The sequence below is a fragment of the Furipterus horrens genome, unplaced genomic scaffold, assembly GCF_987537825.1.
Source record: "Furipterus horrens unplaced genomic scaffold, mFurHor1.1.pri manual_scaffold_12, whole genome shotgun sequence".
In the NCBI taxonomy this organism is placed as follows: domain Eukaryota; kingdom Metazoa; phylum Chordata; class Mammalia; order Chiroptera; family Furipteridae; genus Furipterus; species Furipterus horrens.
In genome coordinates, this window is record NW_028327182.1 from 74,483,299 (window position 1) to 74,496,420 (window position 13,122).

General features: G+C 38.5%; 1 protein-coding gene across 1 annotated transcript; it reads left to right on the forward strand.

The window, feature by feature from the left end:
- The first annotated feature begins 5,642 nt into the window (after window positions 1–5,642).
- LRTM3 (leucine rich repeat transmembrane protein 3) lies at window positions 5,643–9,245 on the forward strand. Its single transcript, XM_090258216.1, is given in 2 exon segments — window positions 5,643–6,780; window positions 6,892–9,245. Coding segments are annotated over 2 exon segments (3,492 nt in total).
- Window positions 9,246–13,122: the final 3,877 nt, after the last annotated feature.

Below are 13,122 nucleotides of genomic sequence, written 5' to 3' on the forward strand. Positions count from 1 at the left end.
GCTCCAAAGAAACAGAACCAGCAGAATATTTATATATATAAATTAGATTCTTATTTTATGAAAAAAATTCAGAGTTGCCAAAAGTATTGCAAGTGACATCCCTGAAGTCATCTGATTCTGTCACGTTCTTTGTTTCTAAATCTAAAAGAAGGAAAAACACATAAAAAACAGCAAGGAAGTAAATAATGGTGAGTTGCAGATATAGAACTAGGAGGGAGAAAAATCCACTAACTTTATCTATGCTTAATGGCAGGCAGAACAAGGAACTGTGATGCAATTGGAAAACAAAGATGAAAAATCCACAGCAAAAGAAGAATGTAGCAGGTGCAGTTTTTGATGTAATTCACTGCAAACTGCCTATTTTGCTCAACATCAAAATGAGTAGCATATTAAGTGTGGAGACAGATGTGCAGAGGACAGCAAGACTTGGTCATATGCAGCTAATGCCAGAGAAATTGCCAAATGGTCAAAAAGTATGTTGCCCAGATTCTATTGATGTGAGTCGTTTATCTAGCAGTGTAAAAGACGAGAAAGAGGAGGAAAAGGAACACAAATCTCTACCAGCTTCAAAGAATAGCCATGGCTTCATATTCAATGCATATCAAAAGGAGGATCATAACCTTGTTAAAACAGATGAGGAACGGAAACATCCAGGAAGTATAAATATTCAGGTACAACCACAAAGACATTTTACACAAACTATTTTGGAGTCTGCTTCATGCCCCATAGTTGATCAATTTCAGTTTGGAAAGCCAGAGAGATATGCTAGGTTTTACCCTCCAAAGTTGGGGGAAGCAAAGATTGATGCAATATTTTGTGCAAGGGAATGTGTTATTCCATCTGATGCAAATCATCAAAAGGAACAGATGGGCAGTATTAAAAAGAAAAAGACAGTGACTTTTGATCACTGCATGTCTGCTTTTTCTGCATCCAAAAGGAAGAGAAATATCAAACAATATTCAGACATGAAAAGTTCAGTGAATCCCAACTGTGGAATTTTAAAAGCAAAGAAACCATCAATTTCATACATACTCAATATCAAGGGTGGAGCTAGTTCAAGCCATAGAAAAGAACCGGGATGTAGCTTGACAACCAAAATGAAAGAGGTGGAGCAAGGTAAAAAAATAGCAGATAAAATATACTCCTTCACGACTATGTTAGGAGAAAAAAGATTCAGTTCTAATCAAGTAAAGCAAGCGATATCACTACATGAAGGGAATGTTACCTCAGATGACACCAAAGAAATCAATCTTCAAGGTGAAGAGGAAGAAGAAAGAGAACAGCAGATGTTATTAAAAGTAGTTCCACAGCATGGCAAGTGTTTCACACTCTGTTCAGACCAGAGGAAGAAGCTTGACTTTCACAAATCAGAAAACAAAGGAAGTAGGAAAATTCTTTTTGTTAAAGAACAAGATATCCCACAACAAATGCAGCCTACAGATCCACTGCAAGTAGAGGAGACAAAGAAAAGCCACCAGACACAAACTGGCACAATATGTACAGCAAATTCAAAGCTTCCTCTTCCAAAGTCAAAGGAATCACTAGTAGGTCAAGTTTTAATCAATACAGTAAACTGTGGTATCCCAAGTATTGGGAACCACACAGGGGAACTATATAGTCATGACAAAGAGGAAATGCCAGAGTTTAATAAAAATCAACAAGCAATTGTCATGGAGTCCTTGGATATCTCCATACCTGATCCATCTGAATCTAAAAGGCAGAGAAAGACATTTACATGTACAGCCTTAAAGAGTAAAATGAGTTCCAAATGTGTAATTATGAAGGCAAGGAAGACACCAATTTCACAGATATTTAATATCCCAGGGAATGGTTGTCTAAAAAACCTACCTTCAAAGACACTGAAACCACAGATTATTGACTTTTTAGTTCATATGAAATACTCTGAGGTACTGGAAGATCTTACTGCAGAGAGAAAAGAAGGGTTAACACAAGAATTACCAGCAACGATTCTGGAGTCTTTGGATTTATCCACACTTGCTTTACCTACATCAAAGAGAAAGTATTTAAAATGTACAGGCAAGAGAAATAAAATGAGTCCCAAATGTGTAACTTTGAAGGCAAAGAATGCACCGATTTCCCAGACATTTAATATCACAAAACATGGTATACCATGCCATAGAAAACAATTCAAATGCAATTTCAAACTCCTGATGGAAGAAAGTATATCTGTGGCAGATGTAACCCTAAATGCCATTTCTTCTGCCTTGCCTGTTTCACTTGACATGAATGTGAATAATAGAATAAAAGTAGAGACAGGCATGCCATGGAAAATGAGATTCAGTCATGAACTACAACAGCAAGAGCAATCACCAGATGGAGAGAGAGACTTGTGGGCCATTTCCAGTGGTAAGAGGGGCAATGCCTCAAATAGCATGAAGAAAGTCAAAGTCCAAGGTGGAGAAGAAGGCTTTTGGAATACTCAACACTTCAATTTCAATACTCAGAAAATAAAGGAGACTCACTTTGTGAACACAGATCTAGAATTGAAGAATTCAGCAAGGAAAAAAATCCCAGAATTACTTACCACTGCTCAGAAGCTGCAACAACAAACACTTTTCACACAACATGTATTATTTTCTATTTCTCACTCTATTTTGAATTTACCTCGATTTGAGAAGCTACCAAAAAGAACAAAAACACAAACAGGATTAAAGGATAGGAGGAGTCCAAAGATTTTATCTCCAGTGCCAGGGAAATCAGTTAGTGTACCTTTCATTGTTACAGCACAGAGTGGCATCCCACTTGAAAAAATCCCTAGGAGGGAACTTGCTAGTTCTATTCCACAGGGGAAGATAAGGTTACAAAAGGATTTACCAGAGTTTGTTAATTTCTCCATGCCAGCTTCATCTGATTTTAAAGGGCAGAGAAATGCAGCACAAATCCCTAAGTCTAGAACTAGGAAAGCCAAGATGGTTTTAAAGACAATGAACAACACCAGATCCAGTGCTTTTTGCCATGGAAAGCAACAGAATTGCATCTTGGAAAACATGGCCAAAGAAATATCTCCAAGTATGTCAAATATGTTTATAAATACTTCTCTTTCATCTACACGTGTCTCACCTGCCATCAAAATGCATAAAAAAGTAAAATCAAAGAAAGACCTATTAAGAAAAAAAAGCAACATTAGAAGATGTTGGAAACAAGCTGAAGGGAAACAAAATGAAAGGGAAAGGCCATGTACATGTTTCTGTAATAAATGGAGTGTGTCAAACAACACATTAGAATCAAGATGGCAAAGAGAAGACAATGAAATTTTATTCAAAGCGGGTCTACCATTCCTGGATAAGATGGGAAGTAGTAAAGATCCAAATATGCTTATTGCAGAGCAAGTGCAGCAACAAGCACTGGTTGCAGAAAATATACCGGCAACAATTTGTTCTCCACTGATGCTTCCATTTCAAATGGAAAAGCTAAAGAATATCCCACTGAAAAAAAACATACTACATGGAACAGATGAAAAGGTTTCATGTTCAAAATCAAGGAAAGCAATGTTTGATGAAACAGAGTATAGTACCTCTGATGGGAGCCCTACAAGGAAGCTGGATGTTCACAGTGCAATTTCCCTACAATCTAAAGAAAAAAAGGAAGACAGAGAAGCTCAGAAGGTAATAAAATACACAGTTGATCAAAATATCCCACCTATCAAGTCAGGGAACTCGGTGCTTGGAGATCCGTGTGATGAAATCTCTAGAAGGAAAGTGGGCGGTCATATTGCCAAGAAATTTGAAGAACCACAAAGAGATTTACTAACAATGTCCACGGCATCTGTTTTATCTGAGTCTAAAAGTCAGGAGAAGGTATTCAAGTTTCCAGAAAGAAAAATTCTTACAGGTCCCATAAGTGTAACTATGAAGGCAAGGAAGACTGTTTATTCACTGATGCTTACTATCACTGAGTGTGGTGATCTATACTGCAGAAAGGAACAGGAATGCAACTTAAAATCTACAATAAAAGATATGCAACAGAATAAACGTATAGCTAATGCATTTTCATCTCTCACACCTTTTTCATCTGAAAACAAAATAGATATTGAAATGTACAGCACACTAAAAGCAGAGACAGGTCAACCAAGAGCAAAATTACACAACTCTGCCTGTCTGAAGCTAGAGAAATCATCATACTACGAGGAAGCACAGAAGGCCAATTCCACTGATACACAAAACAGATCAAGCTACACCACGAAAATGAATGTGCAACAGAACAAGAAAGACGTTGGAGTGGAACTAATAAACCTCATGTTCCCCAAACATCAAGAAAGGAAGACGCAGGGAAGCAAAAATGAGCCAGCTGTGCTTCTGACCCAACCTTCTACTTCATTACCATCCCTCCCTGACCTCAAATTGGATAATGAGATGAAGAGAGAATCAAATGCAGGGGAAATAGTACATACTGAGCCAATCAGGGGTGATACCATGAAAGATGTTCAAAACAAGAAACAACATATGCCTCAGAAAGAAGAGAGGGATAGAGAAAAAACAGTAGACATGAGAGGTATGGCACATATTGCAGATATAAGTTTGAAGTCAAAGAATTCACCTCTTTCATATACACTCCGTAGAACAGAATTGCACATGAACATTGGAAGGCAAGGACAGAAGAAACATGAAAGTCAAGGTAAACCACCTGGTACAGTGCTAAGAAAAGTTCATATTTCCAAACCTCCAACTAACCTTAAATTGGATAAAGGTACACAAGTGGATGAAGAAGAGCTTGGAATTAAAAGACCCCCTCTATTTCCACGAGTGGTTTCAGCATTATCAGATGCAGAGAAAATAGAAGATACAGAGACAATTGGGGAAAATGCAAGAAAAAGAAAACAACATTTATCACAGGACGAAAAGGACAGAGCACAAAACAGAATTGAAGTCGACAAAGACTTGCTTGAAATGACAGGATTCTCTCCTTCACAATTACAGCTCCCTGAGTCATCAGGTGCAGCGAACATTAAATATGCAGATTCCAATAAAGGTATCAGCTCATGGAATGTAATAACAAAAGCTAATCAACATATGCCATACAAAGATGGAAAGGGCAGAGTAAAAATAGAAGATGGGAAAAGTAGAATGCTCCCCAAAACAATAACTTGGAAAGTAGAGACATCCCCACTTAACCATCTACTCATGAGGAATAGGCTACCTTTCAATATTAAAGAGCAAGTGAAAGATGTGCAGGAAGACAAAGGCAAGCCAGAAGTGGCCCTGAGGAAAACTTGTGCTTCCTTACCTTCTTCATTGCACCTGAAATGGGGCACTAGAATGAATGGAAAGGAAGATGCACTAGGAACAACACAATCCTGTTTTCCACCTGTCAGGATTCAAGATTCATCCCACGTAAGCAAAAAAGCATATACTAAGTCATTTGAAGGTTATATGTTAAAGGAGGAGGATAGACCCAAAATAGGTATTAAAGACAAAATGCTCCCAATATATACGGATCTGAAGGCAAAGAAATGGCCACTTCCACATACACTCAATGCCAAAGAATTGCAGTGTAAAATTAAAGAGCAAAAGAGAAAGGTAAAGGAAGAAAAAAGTGAACTAGTTACGAATGTCAAAAACGTTTGTACTTCTTTGCTTACTCTACCATATCTTAAAATAGGCACAACAGAAGGAGAGGGGTACATGGTAACAGTTACAAAAGTGCCTCTCCCACAGCCACAGTCTAAGGAATCACGGGATGCAGCAGAAATAGCACCTGCAGAAACAATTGATGGAGGGCTTTCCAATAACATAAAAGAATTAAAAGAAGAAAAGGCTAGAGAGAAAAACATGAGTATGAATAGTATAGTGGATCCCAATGATATGTATTTGAATGCGAAGAAATTACTTGTTTCGTCTATACACAATCTAAGTGGCCTTCAGAGGAGAACTAAAAAGCCAGAGGGAAAGGTTCAGAAAGTTACCTGTGAGCCAGCTAGTGCAATACTGACTAAGGCTTGTGCTTCTAGCTCTTCCCCACTACACCTTGACATGAACATCAGAATCAAGGAAAAAAGCATGCCGACATTCACAAAATCCTCCATTTCCCCAGTAAACTTCCAGGAATCACCAGATTCTGAGGAAGTTGTACATGTAGAGCCAATTATCTGTGATATTTTAACCAGTCCACAAGAAGGAAAGCAACGTTTGCCACAGAACAAAGAAGAGGCTGGAGTGCAGACGGTAAACCTTATGTTCCCCCAACATCAAGAAAAGGAGGTGCAGGCAAGTGAAAATGAAAGGGAAGTAGAGATGCAGAGGAGTAACAAGCATGACTTCAGCACACCGGAGAAAAGAGCTATGCGGAATGAGGATGACTCAGGAATATTTATCAGGAGTCTTTCTGTTTCTGTGATGAGTCCATCCCAGACTGAAGAAACAGTAGCATCTGAGACAAACCTGGAAAGAGAAAAGAGAATTTGTCTTTCTAAATTCCAGGAGAAGCCACCAAATGCTAGTGACATTGTTAAAAGGAACAACTCAAGCACTGTAAAAAAGGGGGGCCAGAATATTACAAATGTAATTCCAGAAGATTCCCAGCCCCTCATGGTAGACCAACAACAAATGCAAAAACTGCCTAATGCCAGATCAGAAGAAAACATCAGCAGTGAAATAAATAAAAAAAATGTAACTCCTCAAACAGAAGAAAGGGTTGCTCTGGAGCATGATATCTCAAGGATCATAAAAGAACCTGACTTGCTTATTATTGGGCAAGAAGAAAAGGCACCAAAACCCATTCTGACACCCACAGAGCACTCAGGCATGTCTGAAGAGCCAAAGGAAAATGCGGAAAGCAGCATAAAAAACACCCTGAGAACAAATATTTCCCCTCCAGGAGTAGAGGAACCACAACACCAGCCTCCGCCAGTCGATACCATGGAGGGTGCCTCCCCACCCAAGCACAGGGATCAGAGCGAACCCAAGCAGGATACAATCATGCCAAAGGTCCAGGGACAAAAAACCTTTTCAGGAACTGTATTCATACACCCCCAGGTTAAAAGTAATGAAATAAAAACAGCAGTCGATAGTATGCGTGCAGAAAGTTTACTTCCCCTTTATGAAGCAATTAAAAATGTCTTTGAATCCCAGTTGAAATATATGATCCAAGACAAAGTTTATGCTGATATACTGGAAAAAGTAAAAGCTCGTTATCCTGATGATTGGAAGTCACCACATTTTGCGAGGGGCCTAGATATAACATCTACAACAATACATCCTAAATTGCAGCCAAAACCCATGTTAGAGTCAAAAGCTCTTGAAATAAAACTAAATCTGATACCCAATATGGCAAAGCAATTCTTCCGAAAGTTCAACTTTTATTCAAAACAGACTGTTACAGAAGATCATAATCGAAGGCTCCATCCAAGACATAAAAAAGTGAACTTTTTATCTCTAGAAGGGGTTGATACTACCCAATTTAACTTAAAACACAAGCACCAGAGAGATTTGCCTTATAGCAGCAGTATGAAGACACTGACTGTTGATGTTTCAAGTGGCAGCAAGGAGATCATTACAAAGCTAGAAGGTGAAACATCTTCAGTAACTTCTGCTAATAAAATGCGGCTGTCTCAAATTCTCCAAAACTACTCAGTGGAAGAAAAAGACAAACTTCTCATACACTTTTCTGTGAAAACACTGGAAATCCAAATGAAAGCCCTTCCCAGGATTGTAAGAGAATCTTACACAAGTGCCGGTACTCAGCACAGAAGGAAACCTTTATCTAAATGTATTCATTTTGGTGTCAAAGTACCAAAACACCAAAACAGAATTTTGTTACTTCTTGAAGAAAAATCTCTGCATCAGATAGACCTTGATTTGCAACACAAACACCTTCGTTTCCTCCTAGGGCTTCCAGTCGGAAGTATGTTTCCTAAGCCAAATCTACTTCCCAAACATATTTTCAAGTCAAACACAGTTGCAATGTGTAAAAAAGTAGATAATAGTGGAGAAAGTGGTAATTTTTCCATTAATACAGAACTGTTAGAACAACATATCTCTTTCAAAAAGCAAAGTCCCCACGAAAACCCATCATTGATCAGAAGATTCCTGGAGCCAACAACCCAAGTGTGTGCCTCTGACCCTGAACAACACAGAACAGCACAGAAAGAGACTACAGTTCTTTCAGTGTTAAAATCTCATGGGACTCTAGAAAAAGATAAACATCATGTATGGTTTCAAAAAACAGATAAATGTGGATCTTTTGATCTCAAGACTTGGGAAAATGCTCCTAACTTGGTTGATTACCATTCAATTCCGATTTCTCAAGATTTTTCTAGTAGTCAGACAGATATTGAGAGTTCAGCTAACTTAGAGGAATGCTCAGCCCTTGAAATGTATGACAGTGAAGAAAGTATATTTTTAGATGTCAACCCTTATTTAAGTCAGGAATCAGAAAACATTCTATTTGAATTACAGAAAGGCATTCCTTTGGAAAAACTTGCCGAGATGAAACTAATCAAAACTGATTTGAAACCATGTTACAGTGATAATTCAGGTTCTCATCCTATTAGAGGACATAGAAAACCTTCCTCAGTCGCAGCACCACCTTCCCAGGAATCCCGCAAAAGCAGAAAATATAGGTCATGCTCCGAAATGCAGGTTCCTGACCTTCTGTGCCACGGTTCACAAAATACTATGGGAGTTTCATTTGTGTCATCTTCTGTTTCGTTGAGTGAAGAGAAGCTTCCGTGGATTACAGGAAACCGAACAGATTGCTCCTTAGCTCCCTTAAAAGAATCAAATATTAAATTACCTCTCGCAAAAAGTCAAGACAGACCCCACAGACCTCCAGAAAGCAAAGGGAGAAAGAAGGCAAAATTTGATTTGTTTAGCAAGAATTCTCATGGGGACTATGATCAGGGTTGTACACAGAGTAAAGAGAAACACAGAAGAAAGAAGAAAGTGTGTGACGGTGAGTCAGAAAGAGCAGATTACTTTCCAAGCAAATATAAGTCCGCATGGAAACCTCATCAAGAGGATATCAGCTTGCATTTGGAAAGAAAACAAAACCAGCCATTTTTTTATGCCTGTGTACCAGCAGACTCACTGGAGACCATACCCCAAACCATTCGCTGGGCTATCCCTCCAAAAACTTTAAGGAAGAGAAACGTCAGAGTCCCCCTACTGGCAAAGATTTCAAATTCTTTCAAAATGTAGAGTTCCTCCAAAAAATTGTCGGGGTTACTCTTAAGAGTCCCTTCAACCCGGTTTATCAAAATTGATATTACCATATGTAGATTCATCTGAAGGGAAAGATGGTTGTAATTGTGCTATTCTGTGAAAAATAAAATCATACAAAGTCAAATGGTTTCCTCATGAAGTATTTTCTAAACTGACCTATTTTAGTTCTACAGTAAATTTGCACAGTTGTCCTGGGAGGTTAGGATGGGGAAGCAGATGACTTGACTTGATGACTTTGGTCCTGTCATGTATGAGATCCCCTTTAGCTTATCCTGCCTCCTCATAGTCCCAAGAGGAGAGGACCGCAGGCAGGGAGGCCCTCTTCCCACACCACACTGATGACTGAAGGGTGACTTGGAGGAAATGTAGCCTATAAATGATATTGAGAGAGAATGACCAGAAAACTAAAGGGAGAACTTCAAATAGCAGGGAGGATTCAACAGTGCCAAGTTGTCAAATGTCACAAAATGCAGGGTAAGTACTGGTTTTGAGAACTGAGATCCCTCTGATGGCTTTGTCCTCATCCCCCACCTGAATTGGAACCCACAGCAGCTCGATGACCTGTACCTGATCGCCATCTGCCACTGCCAGGACATCAAGTGGCTTTGGGACCTCATTTCAGAGAATCTGTCACTGCTCAGCAATATCCTCCAGGATGGGCAGGAAGCCATCTGCAGGGCTGCCAAGAGACCACCTCCTAGTGTTCCCGGCCTACCTGTGCTATTACCACCTGCACGTGTACTTCACTGCCCTGGGCTTCAAGGCTCATGGCTGGGGTGAAGCAGGCTCACCTGTTAGCAGAGGTGATTGTGACCCTGGAGAGCGATCTGAAGCCCTGCCAGTAGGGCACCCTCACCTGTGCTCCCAGGTCTGACGACCCTCTGCTGCCCACTGTCAGGAGAATAACACAGAACTGTGGTATTGAGAATGGGGAAGAGGGTGCAGGGGGTGGGATTTTTAGCATCAAGTGAATTTTTTAAAAATGTGTTTTATACTGGCTTATTCTTAGTATGTTAATAAAGTATTGGTCTCATTTGAAGAAATCTTTGGCTCATAAAAATTCTATAATGTTGGTTGTTTTATTATTACAATGACAAGACAAATGAAAGTTTTTCATATCACCTTACATTCATGCTTGGGATAACATTTTCCTCTATTATAAATGCTACTTGATCTTTTAAAAACAAGTATTATTTACTATGCTTAGACTATTTGGGCAGGTTTAATAAAATAAATGATAAAAGATGCCATTTTAAATTAAGCAATGTATTTAATATTATATAAATTATATACAACTTTTAATTTTATTAATAGAAATAGTGGAGTTATTTTTACTTCTTCATAGTAACAATAACACTTTAACTCCTCAAGGCATGCACTACAACCACATAATAGATTGTCATCAATATAACAGATAGTCTTGGCCCTTTATATGAGTTATGTTTTCCTTTTGGGTTTGACAATCTGAGTATTTTCATACTTTTTTATTATAGAAAATTCTGAGCACACACACAGAAAAGGCAGAATAGTGCGATGGAATTCTATACACCTCTCACCCAGCCCTCAAACTTTATCCACCTCTTCTCCTTTAGTATCTTGAAGCAAATCACACATGTATAACTTCATAATAAGTATTTTATATATCACTACAGAAGAATTATTTTTAAGAATCTCACAGCTAAAAAGTAATCATAATTTCTTAATATCATATATGCAGCCATATTATTTCCAACTGTCTCATAAGTGTCATTTTCTAATAGTTTGAATTGGGACACAAAATCAAACACTGTGCCTGCTCTTTTAAGTCTGTTTTAGTCCATAGGTTTCCCATTCTATCGCTTTTTTTTCTTGCGGTTTTTCAAATTGAAGAAACCAAGTTCTTTGATCTGTGGAATTTAGCACAACGTGCATTTTACTGATAGTGTCCCCACTGGCAGATTGAAATTATTTAACTTTGAATTCCTAATTGTTCTTTTAAAGGTCTTCAAATAGATTACACAGTGTGCAGCATTTAAAATAGAATGTGTTGTCCCAGTGACTGCTTGTCACTTCCAGAAATGCACCTTTGAGCTGTTATGACTGTAGAGCTATTATGTCGTTATAGGTTATACAGAGCTGTTATATAGTTATGAGCTGTTAGAGCTGAAATAGCAAAATGTCTTACCATAAATGATAGGGAGGGATTGAGTGACTAGTTTTCATACTGAGACACTGAATGTCTGTCAACAGAAAAATATTAGCAAATTTTGATATGAAATTAGCAAATTAGATATGAAAGGGCCTGTTTATTTAGAATGAGAAAAGAAATCAATACAAATTTAAAATTTGATAGAGCTGATCAAAGCCTAACCATCATGAGTCTAGAAAAAGCATTTTTATGAAGTGCTTAAAATACTTTTCTACATTTTTAACTGCACAATCTTTGATCATCTCTTCACAGAAAAACAATTTTGTAATACTTTTTATACAGAGATAAAAAATAAACTGGCCCTGGCCAGTGTGGCTCAGTTGGTTGGAGACTTGTTCCATGGACTGAAAGGTCACAGGTTCGATTTCCAGTCAGGGTACATGCCTAGGTCGTGGGCTTGGTCTCTGGTTGGGGCTCATGTGGGAGGCAATCGATCAATGTTTCTCTCTCACACTGATATTTCTCTCCCTTCCTTTTCCCTCCCCTCCTCTCTAGAATCAATAAACATGCCCTTGGGTAAGGATAAAAAAAAAAAGTAAACTAATTTTCTAGTGTTTGATCAAATTTTGTTATCAACTATTGACAATTTAGAAAATTCAAGGAGTTTTCCTGACTCAGTGGCAACTTTATATACCATCTCATCTGGAACCACCAAAATTCATCAGAACAGGATACATTAAATATGGTACGATGCAAGCCAACAGGTTAAGATGCATAAAATGTGTCATTTCACACAAGATGCCCTTGCCGTTTGGGGTGCTTGTATAGGTTTGTACCCTAGAAACAAACTGTGGTAAACTCTATGTCATACAATCCCCATCGAAAAACAAAGTATAGTAAATGTGTCTGGCATGTTCTTCTCTTTTGAGTGTTAGTCCTGTTGAAAGAGGTCCTTTCTGACTAGATGTTATAGAGAATGATTTATCAGCTTATCGTTTTGCACACCTACTGAATGAAGACTTTTCCACAGGTCTGTTTCCTATACTGTACCTTGTACGTCTTGTTTCTCCTCTATTGTGTGTATTCTTCTTGCTCTGGACACTAGAGGAAGCTTACATGTGATGCAGCCCCTGGCCTCGTACCCTCACGCCCTGGCCTGGGATGTGCCCTTTACAGTGGGCAGAGGATTTTCTGGAACCTATTTCCACATGGTGATGGCTAGCATAACTACAGACTCAAGTGAATGTCAATTGCATAAACATTATGTGCCCATTTAACCCACACTGAATGAGTCCTAATTTAACTTCCCCTGAGCCTGATCCCCAAAGTGTTTGCAGCCCCACTAAGCTCACCAAACATGAAACTGGATGTGATGGAAAAAATGTCAAAGTGGAAAGAGAGAATATTTTAAATTAATTACAGTTTAAATATCTCAGTTTTACAAAATTTTGGGGTCCTGAAGCTCAAGCTCTTTTAGCTTTTATGGTACATCTGCTTATGCAAATCACATATTAATTTATTAATTTTCATATTCTAGCAACAAACACTTATTCTCTATCTACCATGTGTTAGACCTTGTCCTAAGTACCAGACCCAACAAAAATTAACAAAGCACAGTCTTGACTTGATAAGCACAGTTATAAGCCAAGAAGAAACAATATTTGCGAGCCCTGTAACAGCCTCACACACGCACACATACATAAACAGAGCCTGGAGACATCTTACTCTCCACTATACAGGGCTGGCAAAAGTAGGTGTACCGTGGTGAGTATGCAAAACACAGTTTGTTCTTGTATTATTATTTATTAATTATTG